Source organism: Chelonia mydas, chromosome 9 (assembly GCF_015237465.2).
Source record: "Chelonia mydas isolate rCheMyd1 chromosome 9, rCheMyd1.pri.v2, whole genome shotgun sequence".
NCBI lineage: Eukaryota > Metazoa > Chordata > Testudines > Cheloniidae > Chelonia > Chelonia mydas.
Genome location: NC_057855.1, coordinates 6,568,532 through 6,590,704, shown reverse-complemented (window position 1 = coordinate 6,590,704; position 22,173 = coordinate 6,568,532). Strand labels below are relative to the sequence as shown.

Sequence of the window (22,173 nt, the reverse complement as noted above, 5' to 3'; positions counted from 1 at the left end):
CAGCTCACTTCATTGGATGCATGCAGTGGAAAATACAGGGGGGAGATTTTATATACACAGAGAACATGAAACAGTGGGTGTTACCATACACACTGTAAGGAGAGTGATCAGGTAAGAAGTGCTTCCTTCATGAAGGTTTGGGACACACACACACACACAAGCACTGACTCACAAATGCACACACAAACACTGACTCACAAATGCACACACAAGTGCTGACCAAAAATGTACACCCACACTCAAAGGCACACGCACAAAAGCAACGACTGACAAATGCACACAGGTTCTCCTAACCACCCTCCCTCCTCCGCACAAGAGCACTGACTCACCAATGCACCTACACATACACACTCACTCCTAAACACACACCCCTCGTGTGCACAACCACATTCACATCCATCCGCACGCAGCCACAGACGCATGGGTATAATTAGCCGGTTCCTGTTCAAACAGACTCACTGTGCCAGCGACCTGTAGCCTGTAATTTCGCCCTGCCCTGTGCGAGGCACTAAAGGAGCCAGGCCACAGCAACCCCAGCCAGGCAAACACACACCAGGCACGCAGGAACGTGGTTCACGGAGAACAGTCCATGCCTGGCCCTGAGTCCAAGGCAGGCCATGAATACCTGTTAAAGGGACATGGGCTGCAGATTTGGGTGGGGCACCCAGGGGAGGGATTTCTTCTACCCCCGCCCCTCCAACCCGGATCTTTTTCAGTTCTTTGTTTATTTTTAAGTTGGGGGTTTCACAAGCGCTGAGTACCCCTGGCATTAACCCTTTGCTTCCCCAGTGGAACTGGCTTTTCAGACCCTGCCATCCAAGCGAGAGGACAGCCGGTGCCCGGCAGGCAGTGAAGGAGTTTCTGTGATGGTCCCTCCTGCCCAGGTAATAGGAATAACGTTTTGAACAAGCCCCCTGCAGCGGCCCAGCCCCGGTGCTTGGCCGTGCCATGGGGCTCTGAAGCTGAGGAGTGTCCCATCTCATTAGAAGACTCAAACCAACCATTTTTCCTGCAGGGTCTACATTGAGGGCGATGTTTCCCTTCCCTCACACGAATGCCTGTCAAATGGACTCAGCCCTGTTATATGAAGAACACCTGCTAAAGGCAGACAGGAGTGCTTAGAGCAGGGGCATGCCTGGGCCAGGCCAAAAATCACAGCTCTGTCGGGGTTTTCTCCCAACTCCGGCAGGGAGTGTGACTCCCGGGTTCTGTTCCTGACTCTGCCACTGACTCTGTGTACCCTTGGGAAGGCCGCTTGCCTGCCACGTGCCTCAGTTTCCCATGCTGGGCGAGCACGGGGTTCCTCTTTCTGCTGAGTTGTGGGCAAAGAGTAAAGCCAGCCAGTGAGCGACAGGGGATGGATCACTTGATGATTCCCCGTCCTGTTCATTCCCTCTAGGGCACCTGGCACTGGCCACTGTCGGCAGACAGGATACTGGGCTAGATGGACCTTTGGTCTGACCCAGTCTGGCCGTTCTTATATTCTTATGTTCAGCTCACAGGGGCTCCCTCTGCTCACTGTCCAGCCAGTGCCCATCACCGTAGTACCTAGGCGCTGCATACTAGCAGCCGGCTGCACTGCTGGCATAACTCCACTGACCCACCTGGAGTCATGCCATGGCTGGGTTTGGCCCCCGATCTTTCCCAGGTTCCTGGTGCCCCTGATTTTACTCGGTTGCCTAAGCAGCGTGGGCTGAGGCCCAGGGTATGGGGGATCAGGGCTGGGCTGGACGAGCCAATGACCCGAGGCAAAGCTGATGGATATTCCATCATCAGACCTTCATCCTAAGTGCCCTGTGCCATGGCTGCCCTGCCTGTTGTTGCCTATTTATTTGGGGGTTTAAAGCCCTGTCTAAGATCAATGGTGTGTTCTCAGCCACTGGCATAGGAGCACCAGGGCTACCTCGCTCAGCGTCTGCCAGACCCGCTCGCTGGATCCCAAATAAAGAATTGGCAGAGACAGGGCAAGGGAGGCCAGGGCGGGGAGGGTCCCGCAGCCTCAGCCAAAGGGATGGATTAATCAGTACAAAAGCACCCCCTGCTGGCCAGCTGGAAGATGGCAGCCCCCCCGCACACCCTGCTGGAAATAGTTAGTCTCTAAGGTGCCACAAGTCCTCCTTTTCTTTTCACAGGAGAGAGGTGTGGATAAGAACTAGGGTGAAGGGGTGGCCAAGGGGAGGACTGGGACAGAAGCAGGGGGCAGGAAAGCCCAGGGCAGAACAAGGGAGCCACAGGCTGACTGGCTAAATGTCTCTCTAGTCCGTGAGTAAGGAAGTATTTGTCCTCGCGTCAGCGCCCTGTCTGGCCCAGCATTAGCTAGCTTTTTCCACAGGAGGTTTGTGGTTTCCAAGCTGGAGAGGCCTTTCCTGTCTGATCCTGCGTGTGTGTACGCAGCAGTGCATGGCTCTGTGCGTGTCTCTCTCCACAGGTGCATGCAGGTGTGTGGGGCTCCAGGTGCACACGCACGTGTGTGTGTGTGTGTGTGTGTGTGTGTGTGGTGTGCATTTTCACCCACCCCTTTCTTTCACGCCTTTCCCTTTTTTTCCAATCTGAGCGGCTCCACAGAGCCAGCAAGAAGGATCAGCCCTGCCCTGGCCCAGCCAATCAGAACACAGCAGGGCCGGGGGAATTGGAACATGTGCCTTTAAAACCAGAGCCTTTTGTCTGGCAAAGCCCTGCCGGGTAATGAACATGAGCCTGTACAGCACTGGGAGATGCCTCTGCCGGTAGCTGGCTCCTGTGCCGGGGCTGATGGGCAGCCCGGGGACAGGTCTGGACCCAGCTCACTGGAGAGGACAGATCACCGGCCCTGGGAGGACAATGCACAAAGGGGGGCTGCTGGCAAGCTGCCCGGGAATTAACGCGATTGCAAAGCGCTCGAAGGACAGACATCTCTGCCTCTGCTCTTGTGGCTTTAGAAAGGACACTAGCTCTCTGCAGGTATTTCTCATAATCCCCCCTCTTCCCCCCCCCCAAATAAATAGCGGGAAGTTTGGCTCGCCAATCTCTTTCTTTAGTGGCTAGCTGTCTTTTCTTCATCCATTGCCCAGGCAGATGCTTGTTATTGTAGGGTCTTTTTTGGAGTGGGAGGGCTGGGGACGTTGTTTTGTTACCATAGGCTTGGTCAAGAGGGCTGGACAGCCAGTGGGGCATTGCAGGGGCTTTGTGAGAGCTGGGCAGCTGGCTTGTTACTGTAGGGTTGCTCGGCCGTGCTCAGATTGTCTGTGCCCTGCGTTGTTGTTGTTATTTATGCAGCCATGGGTGCACGGCGCTTGGTAGGCAATCAACAAATGACAGGGCCATGCACTGGCGCGCTTAATTTTTAAATGACCGTTTCCATTCTGATAGTGGGCGCCCGGGGGCGCTGGGGCTGGGCAGGGTAATTCCAGAAGCGTTGGCGGCTGTACGCACAGCTGTTATTGTAGGGTCTCTCTGTGGGGGGGGAGGGGGGACGCACCCAGGGATTTTGTTGTTGGAGGGTCACACCACAAGGCTGCTGACATTAACTTTCTGCACTGAAGCACTTGTCTGAAAATCACTGGCTCGCCCCCGTCTGCTACAGCCCCTCTGCAAGCCAGTGTGCATGCCCAGTGGCCGGCAGTGCCAGGGATGTGTGGCCATGCCCTGGGTCCTTGGTTCGCTGTTGTTCTGTATTGTCTGTCAAGATCTCAGCACCCTAACGAAGACACTGCGTAGCTCCTCCGGCTCCATGTCTGTTGAACATCGTGTGGGAGGGGAGCTGGACCTGCCATCAGCCACGGGGTATGTAATGACCTGGCCAAGCAGCTGCCCTGACAGCAGCTCTGTCTCCCCAGCCCCTCCCTCAGAATGGTCCAACAGGACTGGTAATGCTGCCGGCCCCTGTAATGTTGCAATGCCTGATCCACTGCCTGCTGCAGGCTACGGCCTCCCTCTCCAGGGAGCGAATGTCCCCGTCGCACAGGGGTGGAGGTGGAGCTGTCTTTCCCAGCCTGCAGCGCACCCATGGAGGCATGTGGGCAGCAGCCCACCAATACAAGTCACAGTCAGCCATGCCCTGGGAATGACACCAGAGAAGAAGCCACAGAGTCCCTCCCCTGCCCTCCGCAGAGCAGATAGACCGTGAGCTAGCATCAAACGCATCCTGCCCCGGGCCTTTAGCTTCCCTGGGGACTCAGACCTCCCTCTAAGCTGAGCTTGGCTGGCCCTTGGGGTTCCCTTCAGAACCTCCCCTGTCCTAGCTCTCTAGTTCATTCTCCAGCCCCCAGAGCTTGCTTTTCCAGAGGCAGATGTGCTGCGACGGATGGTATCCCTCCCCTAGCCACACATGTGTCCTCCCTCCATTGCACTGTCGTGTCCTCCAGCCGCGTACCAGGAAGAGCGATGGCTCATCAGAGGGGAAGGGGAGCTGGCTCAGGGCTCTGGAGGGGGGGAAGCGGAGCCTTTGGCAGCTAGACTGCCCCTTCTCCCAGCCCAGGCTGGCAGTGACGAGAAGCGCTTGCCAGGCTTTGCGTGTTGGGTGGCCTGCGTGAACGGAGTTGTGGGGGGCTCTGTCTAGGTCAGGGGAGCGGTGTCCTCATCCTTACGGGGGCTGACTGACCCCCTCGTGGCGGCCTCCGTAGAGAGGCCGGTGGATGAACCGGCCACATCTTCCCAGAGGCGGGATCCCGCCCGCCAGAGCTGGGCACTGGGGTGGGCTGTGGGACCCCACTGCCCACACTGGCTCTGTGGATTAATCCAGCTCCTTGCACCAGGGCTGGCTTCCCAGCCACTCAAACCACAGCGCCACCCTCTGGCGGGTGGAGGTCCCTAGAGGGGTGGCAGAGGGGTCTGCTGCAGCTAGGGTGCTGGATCGAATACAGACCCAGGCTGGTCGGTAGCACATGCAGGCCGAGCATCCCACCAGGTGATTTGCGCCCTGCTCTGCCTCCCAGGTGACTGCTGGCAGCGCTGTCCTTTGCTCTTACTGAGAGGACTGGCTGCTGGGAACAGCGAGGGCCCGACAGGGCCGGGCTCATGGGAGCAGGAAGCAAAGGTCTGGGCAATGGTCGGAGGGCAAGGTGACTTTCAGGAGAGGGTAATGACCAGGAGAGCAGTGGCCTGACCACAGGACTGGGAATCCCAGAACGCCCAAGTTCCAATCCCAGCTCTGCCTTTATGGCCTGGTGCAAGTCACGTTCCCACTCTGTGCCTCAGTTTCCCCCCCACTTACCTGCCTCCCCAGGTGTGTGTGAAGGCTAGTTAATGGAAAGCTCTAGAGCAGCCCCAAGCATTGCTCTCGCTCCAGAGGTCCCCCCAGGCTGGTTGTCACAGAGACACCACCTCTTCGGCTAATGGAGGTTTGGGGGACTTGGGGGGTTTTCAGAGTAATGAGGCATCAGGGGACGTGGCTGGTTGGGATGCCAGGTTTGGCTCACTGAGGTTGCCCTCTGATTGTTGGCTGCTGCCTAGCTGGGCTGGATCTGCCCCGTGACCAAGCAATGAAAGACTTGGCGGGCCAGATTCTGCTCCCCGTTACACTGGTGTAAATCCAGCCTCACTCCTCCGAAATCAATGGAACGACTCCTGATTTACAGCCAGGGACCTGAGGCCAGCATCCAGCCCTGTAACTCTCTTGCTGTCCCTTGAGCGTTAGTGTAACTACAAGGTTAATTTGCTTCCAAATGGGACAGCTGCCAGTGGGTTAATTTTCATCCCTTGCCACCTGGGCCCGCGGTGTTGTAAAATGGGGTGGGGGAGGACACATTTTAGATTGGGGAGTGGAGGGCTAAACTGAGATGACCAAGTTGACACTGAGCCAACTGATTTACACAGCTCTAAGCTCAATAGGTCTGGCTTGTTATACTGGGCATCTGGCCACTAAAGCGCAGGATCCTAGGGGGAAACTGAGGCATGGGATCACGAAGATCCCCGGCCCTGTGACTCAAGAAATATACCAGTGAATGGGGTGTTGTGTGATTCCCCCCCCCCTCCCCGGGAGGCGCTTTGGGGCTCATGAGAGAGGCAGGTACATTGAAGCCTGACCTTTGCAGAACAAACAGCTCCGCCCTAACTCTAGGCAATCGCCCAGCAAACCCCAAGGGAATCGGACGCCCGTCCAGCCTGCCAAGGAGAGATCTTCCCTGACAAAGTGACTGCAGCCACGGGGTGCGACTGTCTCACCCGGGCCTCGGCAAAGAGCTCCGTGTTTTGCCGCGACCGTGTGAGCAAATGAACTGCCCCTACCACCAGAGATGTCCGCACTGCAGCTGGGGAGTGACTTGAGCTGGCGTGCTAACCCAGCCGGGCTCCCCAGCCTGCCCGACCCCCTGGATCCGGGCTCGGGGGGCGAGCCCAACTGTGCCGGAGCTGCCATGGCCACACTCCTATTTCTAGCACACTCGCGTAAGCGGAGTTAGTACAGGTCTGTTTACCTGGCCTGGGGGGCTCGTTCCCAGCTGCAGGGTAGACATCCCCCGGGAGACTAACAGCGTGGACGAGAGCCAGGGGGAACATGGCTAGGTACCGAGCACAGCCCCGCTCAGTACAACTGTGTCCTGACCCACAGCGTCCCCAGCTAGTCTGGAGCCCAGCCCCCTCCGCTCTGCCGATGCCACTCACTCCTCAGCAGCAGCATTTGCGGGCTGTAGTTATTCCAGTCCAGGGCCCCCGTATTGATCTGTTTGCCTGTCTCATTCGAGGCGTTTAGCAGGCACCAGGCGTCATCGTTTCTAAGCGTTAATGCACCAGCAGCATTCCGCACGCTCTCGAACGCAGGTCTCTTGTGCCAGGGGGGTGGGGGGCGTGAGCTACTTGGAAACACAGGGCTTGTCAGATGGGGTCAGACCCATGGTCCATCCAGTCCTGGCTTCTGTCTCCCACAGTACCCAGCTGCAGACACCGCAGGGGAAGGTCCAAGAACCCCTGTAATGGGAAGAAACGCCCCCGAGGTTATTCCGAGAGGTCGCTAGAAGCGCACGGTGGTGCTGAAGCAGGACCCAGGTCTGCGGGGGGTGGGTGTGAGTGTGAACACCTCCCCCCTTTCAAGGAGCCCCTTAAAACGAGCATTTCAGGCATGGGTATTTTAAAAAGCTGCTTCCGTTGCTGTTCCCGACAGGTGGGGAGAGCTTTGCGCTGACCACAGGAGCTCGCAGACGTGGCTGCTGGGTTCACACACACGCCTTCAAAACTCCCCCTACTGCCCCAGTGACACAGATCTACCAAAGCCAGGAAATAAGTCAAAGGCCCCTTCAGGACTGCGAAGTGACTCCGAAACTCCCCTCTCTGCCCCACCACGTGTCTCTGACGTTCCTGACCCGAAGAAGTACTGTTTCAACACCCATTAGGCTTGCCTGAGCCTAAACCTCGGGCAGACCTGCCTTTCCTCCTGCCCTGTCTATTTAGGCTGAGAGCACTTCTAGGCCCGGGAGTGTTTTCGCTGTGGGTATGTCTGCACATACTCGGGCGGCTAGGCCGTCCCGCTGCGCACACCTCCCTGGCAGCGAGTTAGCTCAGTCAGAGCGAGGGTGGCGACACCTGCCCAAGCTGGGAATCCAGCATAGACATGGAATCGTAGGACTGGAAGGGACCTCGAAAGGTCGTCTAGTCCAGTCCCCTGCACTCATGGCAGGACTAATTATCTGGATCATTCCTGACAGGGGTTTGTCTAACCTGCCCTTAAAAATCCCCAATGATGGAGATTCCACAACCTCCCTGGGCAATTTATTCCAGGGCTTAACCACCCTGACAGTTAGGAAGTTTTTCCTAATGTCCAACCTAAATCTCCCTTGCTGCAATTTAAGCCCATTGCTTCTTGTCCTATCCTCAGAGGTTAAGAAAAACAATATTTCTTCCTCCTCCTTATGACAACCTTTTACATACTTGAAAACTGTTATCATGTCCCCTCTCAGTCTTCTCTTTTCCAGACTAAACAAACCCAGTGTTTTCAATCTTCCCTCAGAGGTCATGTTTTGTAGACCTTTAATCCTTTTTGTTGCTCTTCTCTGGACTCTCTCCAATTTGTCCACAACCTTCCTGAAATGTGGCGCCCAGAACTGGACACAGTACTCCAGTTGAAGCCCAATCAGTGCGGAGTTGAGTGGACGAATTACTTCCAACGTCTTGCTTACAACTCTCCTGCTAATACATCCCAGAATGATGTTCGCTTTTTTCGCAACAGAGTTACACTGTTGACTCGTATTTATGTTGTGATCCACTATGACCCCCAGATCCCTTTCCACAGTACTCCTTCCTAGGCCGTCATGTCCCAGTTTGTGTGTGTGCAACTGATTGTTCCTTCCTAAGTGGAGTACTTTGCATTTGTCCTTATGGAATTTCATCCTATTTACTTCAGACCATTTCTCCAGTTTGTCCAGGTCATTTTGACATACACAGGTCTGTGCAACACCCAGCACAAAGGGGCGCTGATCTCAGCCGGGATCTTTAGGTCTAAGGATGTGGTCCTGCTGCCCACCATGTAGTCTCTGAGCACTGTCCACATGAGATAGACTGGCCCTGAGTGGAGTTTCTGGCTTTTCTTCCATTTCAGGTTATAGGAAGATCTGTGGGGTGTTGGTACGTTATTAATTCTTCTGCAGGGAAGAGAAGGTGATTGAACTTGGTGCTACCGCGACACCCACATTCATTATTATTTGTGTTACCCTCGGGCCTAGGGGCCCCACTCCTGGAGCAGGACCCTGTTGTACGAGGCGCAGACACAGAACAACAGACAGTCCCTTGCCCAAAGAGCTGACACTCACAGTAATACACAGCTTTGGGAGAGCCAGCCGGGCTCTATTCCGACTTGCACGTCATCAACAGACCCGTCAGCTCTGTTCTTGCTGGAAAATCCTTCTGACGGGGGATGAGGTCGGACGCAGCGAGAACCCCAGATGCCACGGGGAGCTGGCGGAAAATGCTCACTGGATCTGTGACCTGAGCCGTATGGGATGGCAGAGAGAATGGATGTGGGATACTGCCATACTCCGTTCCCTGTCCCTTTCCTGGTTTCACTGCGTGCGGGTGCCTTCCCAACCCTCCCCAAATTTATATGGCAAAGAAAACTGACATCTACACAGCAAAAGCTTGCTCAGCTCCATGGTGTCCAGCAGACACATGGCACCCAGCAGGAGGCTCTGTCACAGGGAGCAGAGTGCCACGTGGCAGGCAGCTACTCTGGCCTGGCAGCTCATGTCGGCTTGGTCTTTCTGGGCATCTGCTGCTGCCAGGACTTCGCTGTGCCAGGGCCCTGGGATTCTAGGGTAGCAATAGGCCCCCACGTTAATGCTGGCACTGCTCTCACTGCAGGGAGCTCTGTGGCTGATCCCTTGGCAGGGGTGTTCAGGGGATGACACCCAGGCCGGGGGAGAGTCGCCCGGCTGCCGTCTCTGCTCTGCCTGCTCTATGGAGAAGCAGAGGCCACGGGGCTTTGCCACGGCTACCTGAGCTGTCTTTGTTGACAGAAGCATCTGGGAATGGAGCGTGCTCTCTGGGGTCAGGCAGGGATGGGGCAGATGCGGTCTGGGATGGATGGACTCCCTGTGCTGGCCCCGGGACGAAACTGCCCCCGCTCCTCCCAGCCGGGCTGCTGGGATCAACACAGTTCCAGTGACGCCCCCTTTGGGCCTTGTGGCAGTTGAGGGCTAGCTGGGGTGGAGGATAGCCCCGGCCTCACCTCTTCCCAAACGGCAAAGGATACACCTGCTGCTGGCATAACTCCTATGCCAGGCCCTCCTGCCTGGGGAGAGGCATAGACCCAGCTCTGCATCTGCTGGGGAGGCGGGTAAGCTCAGGGGCCTTGTGGCTGTCCTGTGGCCACTTTGCCCTGGCATGGTGGAGCTCATGGGGCCTGAATTACACCTGCGGAGTTAGCACGACCGGGGCCGAGGGGAGAGAGCTCCCTTGGGCTGGGAAACACCCCAGGCTCTGTCACCAGCTCCGCCCCGCGCTGGCATGGCACTGAAGCCCCTTGCCCAACCCTGGAAAGAAATCAGGCCCTGCCTCTCTGGGGGTCTGTGCTTCCCTCCTGTGCAACAGCGGGAGAGAGGAGCCAAACACCCCCCTGTGCCCAGCTGAGAAGCAGCCTGCGCTGGAGGCTCTTCGTCCACCGGGTGGCGCCCCGTATGCCTGGCTGCCGTTGTGCAGAGGCCGAGGCGGGCAGCATGCATGCAGGCTCTGGGGAACGCAGGAGGAATTAGTTGCTTTGGGCCACCGGGGGGTCAAATTAGTCCTTGGTTGTGACCCAGCCTGTTCTCCGGGCTGCTTTCGGAAGTCTAGGTGGTGCCCTTGGCCGGCCCGGGGAAGGAGGCTGGCTGCAAAGGGATGAGCCTCTCCAGGCTCAGCAGAGAAAACTCAGCCGCATAGGCTCGGCTGGCCTTGCAAATACATTAAAGGGCACTTGCCTAGCAGAGCGCCGGGGGGCCTTGTGGGGGTGTGGAGGCATGGAGCCCAGCCCCGGGGGCGGAGAACGGACAAGGAGGAATAAGGACACCCCGTGTCTCTCTACTACAGAGCAGCAGGGGTGAGCTGGGCAGGGAGTCCGGTCCATGCCCCTTTGGCCGGAAGAAAGGCGGCTGTGATGGCAGGAGGGGAGGCTGCTTGGACGCGTGAGCTCAGAAGCTAGACCGGGCTCCTGGCCCAGGCTTGACAGGAGGGACGGGCCCAGGCGACGGGACCCGGAAGGTCGCAGCCCAGCTAGGAGTGCGGCGTTCACATGTCCATCGGTACAATCATCACCCCCACCCCCTGGCAGCCTCAGAGGGGCCACGGATTGCACGGGCGACGGAGACTGAGCTCCCCTCTCGATGGGTGTCCCTCCAGTTTGTGGGTGTGTGTCAGAAACTGGCCCGGCTCATCCAGCTCGGCCCCTGTCTTGTGGATGCACAAGAACACCGTCCTTTGCAGGACGCCAGGAGGAAGTTGGAGATCAGGGGCTTCCCCCCTGCACAGGTCAGGACATGAGGGGCCCCGGGGAGATCTCCTTCTGCCACCTCTCCCATCGCCTGCCCACCCTCCCCTTTCCCGGATTGCGGCTGGCAGAGCACAGGCAGCCTGCCCTTGTAATTAAAGCAATGCGTCCTCTTGGCTTTGGAACAGATGGGGCTTGTGGCGTCCATCCCTGAAGAGCAGCGGAGTGGAGGCGTGGGGGGCAGGATCTCTCCCAGCCTCGACCTGCACCATGTGCCCCACAGAAGGCATCGCAATCGCCAAGCAACCTGGGGGTCTAAGAGGAAACACCTGGCTGGAGTCAGCAGTAGAGAGCAATTGCATGCCCCCCCCCCCACTATGCTCCCCTCTCCCACACGCTGTCCCAGCCAGTACAATCAGGGAACCCCTGGTGGCAGCTTGGATCTCAGGTGGGGAATGATGTTGGTCCCAAGGTTGGGGCACAGGAGCGGGGCAGGAGTGCAGGCTCCGGGGGCGCTTACCTCAAGCAGCTCCCGGAAGCAGCGGCATGTCCCCCCTCCAGCTCCTACACGGAGGCATGGCCAGGTGGCTCTGCGCACGGCCCCATCTGCAGGCACCGCCCCCGCAGCTCCCATTGGCCATGGTTCCCGGCCAGTGGGAGCTGCAGAGCTAGGGCTTGGGGCGGGGGCAGCATACGGAGCTCCCTGGCTGCCCCTATGTGTAGTACCCGGAGCGGGGACATGCTGCTGCTTCCCAGAGCCACGGCAGGCAGGCAGACTGCCTTAGCCGTGCTGTTCCACCAACCGTACTTTTAATGGCCCGGTCAGCACTGCTAACCAGAGCCCCCAGTGCCGACCGGAGCCACCAGGGTCCCTTTTTCAACCGGAATACCCGGTCAAAAACCAGACACCTGGCAACCCTACTTTGACTGCAGTGTAGACATTGACGTGGACTGTGAGCTCCCCGGGGCAGGGACTGCCGTTCCCTATGTTTGCACGGTGCCTGGCCTAATGGGGCCTCTAGCTCCTACCAAAATAGACATGTTACATAGTAACACGCCACGTGGGCTAGCCTTTTGATCACTGATTATGAGAGAGGGCGTGACGCGCTAAATAAAGGGGCTCTTTGCAAGGGGCTAAGCCCCTTCAACCAGGCCTGGGAATGGAGGGCATTCAGCCCCTCCCAAGAGGCGATCATCAATAATTAACGGCCCTGTTAATTAACTATATTTATGCACGAAATCATCCCCCCTTTTCCGTGCCCCCTGCGCAGCTGTGCCATCTCCGCACAGCGCCAGCCCCTCTGGCTGTTTTGGGGCCATATTTTTGCCCTGGCTAGCTGCATTTCCTGTGCTCCAACCTTGTAAACACGTGCCGGGGGTGGGGGAGAGCGTGGCCAGCAGCCTGGTTGGAATCTAATTAAGATAATCACCAGACTGGATTCTGGCCGGATATGGGGTTGCTGCAGCAGTAGCAGCTTCAGCTTGCCGTTAGGAGAGGGGAATAGACCAGGGCCCAAGCCTTTGCTGAGCAGCTGGTGAAGGAGCCACATGCTGGAAGTCAGCTGGGCTGGTCACTTCCTCACTGATTTTTTTTTTTTTTTTTAATGCGTCCTGCTTCCTTTGAAAGCGATCAGTGTGCTTCAAAGCCGCCGCAGCCCCGCCCCTCGGCTCCTCGCAGCTGGCACTTCACCTTAACATGCCCTTGGCAAGCCCGTTCCAAGGGAAAGGAAGAATCCACCGCCTGCCATGGTGCCCTGCCACATCTTCAGGGGCGCCATGTGGGTGGCCAAGCGGCTTCCCCGCCCCTGAGGCCTGCTCTGGAGTCTCCAGAGTCGCCTGACCATCTACTGGGGGGCGGAGGGGTAGAGGTTGAACCTGGAGCTGCTGTCTGGCTCTGGAACCCAGCACCGGGCCCAGCCCCTGAGCCGAGCCAAGCTCTCCCCAGCCTTTGATGGTGTGGGCAGCAGAGAGAACACTTCAGACTAGCCCAACTGAGCTTCATCTTCCCATCAGGGGTCACTTCTTCAGCCTAAAACTTCCTCATGGTGGAGCCTATCACACTAGGGCCCTTTCTCCACTTCCTTAACGCTTTCGGGGCAGGTGTGGAGTGAACACCCTGTCACCTCCCCCCAGTCTGCCCATATCATCTGTTGTCTTTTGTCTTATACTTAGATTGTGAGCTCCCTGGGGCAGGGACTGTCTTTTTGTTCTGTTTGTACAGCGCCCAGCACAACGGAGTCCTGCTCCACGAGCAGGGCTTGTAGGCACTACGGTAACATAAATAATTAATAATAATCCCACGGGCTGGAGCCTCTGGGGCCCTGCCCCTTGTTCAGTCACAGATTGGGAGTAAAGTGCTACCCTTCTGATCTGGGGGCATTTCGCACTGCCTTGGCACCAGTGTCCTTGTCTGCAGACAGTGCAGGGCACTGGAGAACCAGGCGCTGATTAGCAGTCATTCCTTTCCCAAGGCCCGGATCGTTTGTGTTTTTTTCAGAGGGGATGGTCAAGACAGGGGACTTGCAGAGGAGAATTTACCACAGGCTCCGCCATCCGTGGGGGTCGGGGCTCTGGAATCTGGGCTTTCACTTAAAACCCCCAGAAGATTACATTTTGTAGCTGGGACCTACCCATTCCAACCCTCCTTCTGTCGGTGGTGCGCATCCTCACCCAGAGCACTTCCACTGACTGAAGAGGGACAGTGTATGGGGCTGAGAGCCAGGGATCTCTGCTTTTTGCCTCTGGTCGGGAGATCCGCGCCCAGAGCCTGGTCGGCTGTTCTGCACAATAGATCATAAGTGTGACTGGCCCTCATTTATCTCATGTGTGTTGACCCTGAAACCTAACAATGACCAACCAGAGGTGATGGTGCCGCAGAAATGCCAGCTACTGTGTTTGTCCCACAATCCCAAGCTGCCTTCCACATCTCCCCCAAAGCCCCAGCTGCCAAATCCTCCTGCTTGCCCAATGACAAACTTCAGCAGCACAACTGTGAGGTGTCATTAAACACATCCCTGTGAAAATGATTGCCGTAGGGGACGCTGGACTGAATTATTTATTCGCATATTTAATTCAACAAAACCCTCCATTGTGGAATTTACTCCAAGCTGCTGCAGTATTCCCATGCTGCTGCTCTAACAACCAAGGCGAGCTACCACAGAACTGTGCTGCAGCTGGCCACAGAGTGACTGGGACCCGGAGTTCACCCCTGCCTCGGGGTCCTGACTAGCAGTGGCAGAAGGGATCAGAACCGTTGCAGTTCCCGCCTCTGCTGCTGCTTGGCAAAGCTCTGAGCAGCAGCAGAGGCACTGTAGCTGCCTGCCTGCAGACTCAGGCAGACGACCCTGCGTTGATTACCCTCAGCCCACAGCAGGAGGGCTTCCTTTGCCACCATAATGCCAATCTTTTAAAATAAGAGAGTAAATTCTGCAGATACAGATGGCTCAGTCCCTCTGTCCCCACCCTAACCCTGCTCTCCCCCCTACCACTGCCCAGGGAAAACATCCCTTTCATGTGCAACAAGTGGAATTTTCAAGCCCTGCTCCAGCCACTGAAGACACGGTGGGCAGCCCCTGAAGCTGCTGTCCGTCTGCCCAAGCTTGCCTCGCCCCCCAGCACCCTGGGAGGGGGCTGCCAGTTCCCAGGCTGCAGCTGTCTGGTGTGCCAGCACTTGGAGGGTTAAAACGGGGGGCCAGCTTCCTCGCAGCCAAGGCTTAGCTGCAGAAAGGGCGGTTGCCATGTTAGCATTTCCCTGTGCCTGTGACTCATCCCAGCACCTGCTAATCATGTCCCCTGGGACCCAGTGGCTGCCAGCTGTACTCCCTGCTGCTGATGCAACAGAAGCAAGCAAAGGTCCCAGGCCGGGGGAAATCGACTGGTGAAAGCCAGGCTCCGGTTACAGGTCTGGGTGTTCCTGTGCTTTTGTCCCTGGCTTCCTTCTCCAGATAAAAAGGGATCAAGTTCGATGTAAGCTGACCCCATTTCTGCCTGCCATGAATGCTAGGGAGGGGAGCAGAGTTTATCTCGGGGGTCGGGGAGCAGGGGTCACTCTTAGGCACAGGCAGGGGAGGTCCCTTTTGGGAACCGTGCATAGATTTGCCACTCATGGGCTGGTCTGGGAACCCCACCTTCCGGGGCCGGTGAAGAAGGGACGCCTGTGGGTCTGAGGAAGGGGTGACTTCACTGCCCAGTCTCCCCCTCTGGCAGGAGCATCGGCGGAGGAAGGTGACTCAGCACCTGCTCTGCCCACCTGGCAGCAGGAGCGGGTGAGAGAGGGAGCTCACCCGTCGCCATTCCCAGCTGCGAGCCCAGTGCAGGGAGCCGTCTGGGGGCCACTCCTCTCGTCTCCAAGGGTGCCTTTGGCCAGCAGCAGCCGCGGTGACTTATCCCCGCTCGGAGGCATGCCTGGGCATCGAGAGCTCTGGTGCATGGACATTCTTGGGCATGGCTCACATGCTAGCCCTGAAGCGCAAAGCCATCCAGGCCCCCCTCCTCCCCTCCCCCTGCAGCTTAAAGGGGCAATCCACACCCAGGACTTTGCAGGTGACGTTCAGGGTGTTAAGCAGAGTGGCTGCATCTCCAGCGGGCTCAGAGAGGACTCCCCCAGTCTGCTTCAGCATGGCACTGTCCTGGCCTGGGTACAGCTGGCAATGTCTTTGCACAGCTGCGGAATAATTAGGAATGGAAGGAGCAGGAGATTGGGCGGGGAGGGGGTGGGAACTTCCAGAGTTTTATTGCAAAGTTTGGGGAGTTACCTTCTGCCCAGGGATCACAAAACATTTCCCTCACCTCCTGTCCCCTCAGCTTTAAAATGAATAATATTTTATTCTGAAAAAAAGGGAAGCAGTTAAACTACAGCCCGATAGCTACCACCACTACTGAGGCAGCGTAGGCCAGAGGGTGGGGAGCTGGGGTTCATGATACCTCGATCCTAGACCTGCCTTTGGCTCTGTCACTGGTCTGCCAAAGCCAAATGGACACCAATTGTTACCCTGGCTGACAATCTCAGCAGAGGTCCCGAGGCTCCATTTCGGCCTGTCTTCCCCATTAGTTAATTAATTAGGTATGGACAGTACTAGAGTCAAGTTACAACAGGGGGAAACTGAGGCACGGGGAGGGGAACTGCCCACTGTCACGCAGTGAGGCAGGACTAGAACTCAGCACCCCAGTCTGGGTGCTGGACGGCAGCTGCCTCCCACGTAAAAAGCAAGCCCAGGGATGCCGCAGGGAGCAATCCTGGCTGGCTGATGGGCGTGAGGACCAGGCTGGAGCATACACCTTTCCCTGACGCCGTGAAGTTTAGGATGCAGACAGCTTGTGCCTTCAGCCCTCTCATGATGGGGCAGGGCTCGCGGGTGGCATCATAAGATGGCCTCAGAGGCAGCTTGCTCCATCCCTGCAGCTGGTGCTCTCTGCCTCAGTTTTCCCCTTGGTCAATGTCTCCCCACGGGATTTAAGCCGCTGTGGGGCTCTTGGTCCTCTGGTCAAATGCTACAGGTCTCCCTTTCTGGGGGTGAATCAGAGGCCGGTCTCAGTGGTCCTGTAGCCCTTCCCCAATCGGCTAACAGTTCTTCAGCCTTGTACTAGACACGGCCAAGGTGTAGGGGAGCCCCTGCCTTTGCCCCAGGCTCCAGCCCCAAGGCCCTGCCTAATACAACATCCACGATGCCAGCCTCACCCAAGCACACTGCTGTGCCATCCTCCCCCGCTTGGTGGCCTCCCCCCTAGCTCTTCCTCGGCTCGCTCACAACGCTTCCTCCTAGACTCTGCCCAGAGCTCTTGCGGCTCCAGGGCCAGGCCTCCTGATTACCGTGGGAAGGGGAGACAGACAGAGACGCACACCCCACGCCCTACCTCAATCCCGGCTGCTCCAGCCAGGGAAAGGCTGCCCCTTTGACAGCTGGTGCCGGCTTCCGGCCTGCAGTCACGTGGACCCACAACGCCCGGAGCCAGGCGCCAGCCACTGCTGGGGCTTGAGCCCTTTACAGCCCCGGTTCCCCATCACAGGCAGGATGGGGAAGCCCTTCTCCCCTGGGGAGCAAACCACTGTCCCCAGGCCACACCTTTCCCACGTGATGCCACGTGTGTCAGGCCTGGCATGCTCAGGACTTGGCGACTGTCACGTCCTCTCAGCAGGGCGGCTCAGCACATGAGCAACCTCCATCCCACCGTGCGCCCTCCCCCACCCCCAGCCCATCACCCTGGCGGGCCATAAAGGCAGCCAGCTGCAGGCCCTCGCTGTATGGGAGATCCATGCCCGGAGCCTCGGCCTGACGGGACCCTGGCCACCCACCTGCCATTCAGAGAGGCCCATGGCCACTGCTGAGTCAATGGGCAATTGCCCCGAGGCTGTGGTGGGCCCTAGGCCACGGCAGACACTCCCCTTGACTCACCCCCTCCCCACCTTCACTCTCTTCCTGCTGATGCATGGCCACCCTTGCCCGCCCAGAGCAGCCCTGCTTGTCTGGGCACCGGTATCCAGTAGCTTTAGCTGGAGGATGCAGCCTGCCTGGTGCTTCCCCCTTCCCTGACGACTCATTGCTGCAGAGCCGGACAGGTCAGCGGCGGGGCGGGCACGTACGGAGAGGGCAGCGGGCAGAAGGCTGGCTTGATCTGCACTAGGACCGGGGGGACGCTTGCGCCAAGCTTGCCTGGTGCCTGATAACGGACGCACAGGCCTGGACTGCACCTCCCTTCGCGCTAAGGAGCCAGCCTTGCACAACCGCAGGGCAGCGGGAGATTCTCCCACCCTCCAGGAGAGAGAACCTCCCAGAGCCCCACAATCTGCGGCTGAGGGAGCCCAGAGGCGGGCTGTGCTCTGCAGATGGGACGGGCGAGAGCTGGCTCAGGCAGCTGCTTTCTGAGCCACGTGGGCGCTGGAGGGCAGGCGTAGAGATGAGGGATGCTGCTGGTTTATTGCCCTTGGACAGCGGCTTCCAGCCTCCTGGGGGCCCTATGCCAGGCGGTGGCGGCCGTGTCTCTGTAGCCCACCGATCAGTGTCTGGCACGGGGCCCCTCCGTGCTGATCTGCAGAGCACAGGAGTCCGTTACAGCCCCACCTACGGAGCCCTGACGTTTTAGCTCCAGCTGGAGCAGCTCATGCTTAGTTTCAGTGCTGAAGGTCGTCGGCTCAATCCCCTGGCTTCAGCCAAGATGGTGGCCGTCGCATCTGCACTGGGGATGTGCCCTAATGCCAGCCAGTGCGGTGGCACAGATCCCTGGCATTGACAGGCAGAGCCAGCCAGAGTGCTGCTCAGGCCGGGGTAAGTACACCCAGGGCGCCAGGCTTGGCGTATAGTGGCTTTGCCTGTCTACATGAGGGCGCCAATTCTCTGGAGGATCAGAGCCCCAGTGTAAACAGGCAAAACCACTATACGTGGAGACTGGCATCTGTGGCACTCACTGGAGCTGGCTTCAGTGGAGTCTCTCTGGATTTACCCCAAGCAGGTTCTCCTGGGGTTTGCTCTGGCCAAGTCACACCAGCCCCTAAAATCCCTAGTGCAGATGAGCCCTTGGCTGCACCCCGGTCTGCCCAGCCATGCGCTGGGACGTGTAGCCTAGAGTACAGTATGGCTTGGAACCAGTGTCCGAGGGCGTCTTTTCCCCCGGCCAGCTGAGCAGCCTCCGGGAGTGGAGTTGGCCCTCCACCGGAATCAAACCAGGATCCTCACGGCCATGGGAGCCTCTCCTTGGCCAGCCTGGAGCAGACATGCCAAGTCTGTTACTCCCTGCCTGGATCCTCCCTCCTCCCCTCTCCCCAGCCAGCCAGGCAAGGTACCCTGCAGGTTACTAGCTAGGGCTGGAGGCGAACACAGCCATGTTTCTCTCCAGCATCAGCTGGGGATGGGGACATACCCAGGACAGGAGAACATCACGTGGTTCCTTCCAACAGCTCCCTTGTCCTGTGATCACAGGCGAACCACCTGCAGCCCCAGAGGAAGCGCTGGCTCAATTTTCCATAATCCAGGGGAAAGCGAGTGTCCTGAAGCTGATTTACAGGCTGTGACCAAATCCTGCTTCTCTCCATAACCCAGGCAGCCCGCTCAGGATCTGTTTGCTGTCCCTATGGGTTCACTGCTCCAGCTCCTCTCTTGTCTAGCCTGAGGCTTCCCCTCCAGGGGAGAGGAACAAGACTCCACTTAGTGCTGGGAAGTCTCCCAGAGGGCCAGAGCTTCAGAAGCTGAGGAGCTCACAAACAGCTTCTGGGTGTCCGGGACACCTGGGCTGGCAGGCAAGAGCGGGGAGTAATTTAAAGAACCAGGGAGATGGGCCTGAGATGTTTCCCTGCATTGTTATCTAGCCATCCATGCATCCATCCCCTACCCGGGCTTGGTTGCCGTGTATGGCACCACATCTGGGTGGTCAACAGAAAAATAAATGCGGGCTCCCGCTGGGATGCTGGCCCTCGCGCCGCTGCCCTCTCTTGGTGTTTTGCAGGTCTTTCCGTTCTGCTGATGTTCAGAAGCAGTGATGGGGCCAGGGGCCGTCTGGTGTCTTCGGTAATGAGAAGGGGCTGGAAGGTGATTAGTCAGTAATCACTGGTAATTACATACATCCCACATCTTCCGTCCCAGAGCCCTCTAACAAATTAAGGGCCCAACCCTGTATCCGGTGGAGTCAACGACAAAACTTCTGTTGACTTTAATGGGAACAGGACTCTGTGGGCCTGATCCTGAGAGGTGCTGAGCACTTGCAACTCCCACTGAAACCAGTGGGGGTTCGCAGGATTGAGCTCTATCGACAGACATTGCCCCTAAAATGCCACCAACCGTGGCCTGCCTGTGACAAAGCCCTGTAGCTGTTTGATAGCACAAATGCTTACAGGGTGGGTTTAACTTTTTCCTCAAGCAGCTTCATAGATATCATAGCCTATAAGGTCAGAAGGGACCATTATGATCATCTCGTCTGACCTCCTGCACAACGCAGGCCATGGAATCTCACCCACCCACTCCTGTAACAAACCCCTAACTTATGTCGGAGCTATTGAAGTCCTCAAATCGTGGTTTAAAGACTTCAAGGTGCAGAGAATCCTCCAGCAAGTGGCCCGTGCCCCACGCTGCAGAGGAAGGCAAAAAACCCCAGGGCCTCTGCCAATCTGCCCTGGAGGAAAATTTCTTCCCGACCCCAAATATAGCGATCAGCTAATCCCTGAGCGTGTGCTCAGCTCCAGTAATTCTCACCAGCACAGTTAGCTAATCTCTGAAAGCCAAATACAAATGGTGATGCGATTCCTTCCTTGCTCTGGACTTTTCTCTGGCTTTCGGCTCCGTGGGGGAGCCACCTCCCCGAGTCATGAGTTATTTATGGCTTGTGATTTCACAAGGCCTTGGAAAAATCCTCAGGGGGGCCATGTATCTTACACACCCGCACTCACACGTCTGGCTGCACATCTTCACTGCTGCCCGCTTTGCAAAGACACACACACACATTGTTATACACACACAGTCTCCCTCACCTTCCTTCCCACCCCACAGACATGACCTGTCAACACAGTGATGCCAGCCGCTGTCTGATGAGTTGGGGGGCACGTGCTCGCTGGCTGGCCGGGCGCCGGGCTTCACGCAGATCTCAGCCAGGAAAAGACACATTATGGGGCCTGGCTGGGAGCATGGCCAGGGCTTTGGGGTCAGATGCACACAGGCCACTATATTCAGTAGGGCTGCAGGGCTAGTCATGGGGCTGAGTGACCCCAGAGCTGGCTCGGACATAGCCAGAGAGCTCTGCTTTTAGGAGCAGCCCAGTGCATTATGGGATCCTTTATCCCACTTGCTGCGCACTGCAGTCCCTTTTATAGTGCAAACCACTGACTGCTGCCCACACGCCCCGCCCACCTCGCAGGCAATCAGCTCCCCCTGCTCCAGCGCCGCACCTTCCCAGAAAGGTAAGCACCTGCCAGCGGTGTTTCTCTTTCTTAGCAGAGAGAAGATATTAGGGGGGTGAATTAGCAAGAATATGGTAATGAGCCAGGCTGGTGTGGCTGTGTCACCACTGCCCCCTACTGAGTGAAATCAGAACTGCTCAGCTGTGTGTCATAGGCCCCATACTGCTCTCAGCAAGTTTCCTTCAGCTCAAGTGGCAGGGCCTGTACATTAGGAGGGTGTCTGAGTTCTATCCTTGCTGTTGTCCTGACGTGCCAAGAGGCTGCAGGAGCAGCATCTGCAATCCCCCTTGGTGCGCCCCACCCCTCCTTAGCTTTGCTCTTCCCGCAGCACGTCCGAGATCTGTGGAGGATTTATGCTCTCTGGTCGCCCACCGTCTGCAGTGCAGGCCTCAGTCTGTGGACGACATTTTCCATGACAGGGGCATAAGCGGCGAAGGCTGGTTGACAGCACGGTGTTTAATGTACTGTGCCCCTTATTGGATCCCGCCAGGAGCGGCTGGATTGAGTTATCTCGTCTGGCTGGCAGGGAGCCCGGTTCCAATTATTACAGGGGCATGATGTAAAATTATGATGCCATTCAGTGTAAATGGGGTGGCAGGCTGCCCGCTTTCACTCAGCTCAGGGGGCGAACAGTAGCTGAGAGGGCCCGAGGACAAGGGGTAGGAGCAAGAGACTCCCTGGAGAAAGTCCTCTAGCTTCGCATTCTGGGCTGGCCCGGCTGTGTGGGGATGAGATGGGTGGGCATGAGGAATGCCCTGCTGTGCCCTACAGGGCAGTGAAGCAGCCACTGCCACGACACAGAACCGCACGGACCCTGTGAGTGGCTAACGCTGTTTGCCGCACGCATCCTGCTTTTGCATCTAACCCGGGGATGTTCTCCCACTCAGGGGTGAGACTCTGCAGGTCCCATTGCATGGGGCTCAGCCACACGATGGCCAAGCACTGCCATGTTTGTTTCCTATTCTGCTTCTGGTGGGGTCTGTCCTGGTGCATTGGCCAGCAGACCTCAGGAGAGTGCTGAAGAAAAGCAGGGCTATTTTGGCCCTATCCTACCAGGTGCTGAGCCCCTCCACTCCCACTACAGGAGGTGCCCAGTGCCACCGCCCCCCCCCCCCCCTTACAGGAGCAGGTCCAAGATTTCCAGTGGTCTCAGCACCCAAAGGTAGGGCTGGACTTTCTAAAGCACTCAGCACCTATTAGTGCTGGCAACTTCCATTATTTTACCCCCAGTCTCGTTGTGAGTCTTAGTGTTTTTCTTAAAGCCCAAGCTCCTGGAGCCCCGTGATTATGGGGGAATCTCAGAGCTTTCTTTCTAAAAAATACTAACTTTCTAGCTCTTTCATGGCTGCAGAGAAAAGCTTGAAAACACGACTTAAAGGCTCAAAGCCCAACAGGCGAAGAAAAAGAATCCCAAATCTATTCTTTTTTT

The 22,173-nt window shown here is 57.4% G+C and overlaps 1 protein-coding gene across 1 annotated transcript; it reads right to left on the bottom strand.

Annotated features, from left to right (window-relative positions):
- Positions 1 to 9,653: 9,653 nt before the first annotated feature.
- On the bottom strand, positions 9,654 to 20,596 carry LOC122461820. Its single transcript, XM_043522945.1, has 4 exons — positions 20,319 to 20,596; positions 19,187 to 19,376; positions 13,495 to 13,644; positions 9,654 to 11,179 (listed from the first exon to the last, which is right to left on the bottom strand). Exons 1-4 carry the CDS (start codon positions 20,569 to 20,571, stop codon positions 11,020 to 11,022), a joined length of 753 nt encoding a protein of 250 aa, XP_043378880.1. The 5' UTR covers positions 20,572 to 20,596; the 3' UTR covers positions 9,654 to 11,019.
- Between the last annotated feature and the right edge of the window lie 1,577 nt (positions 20,597 to 22,173).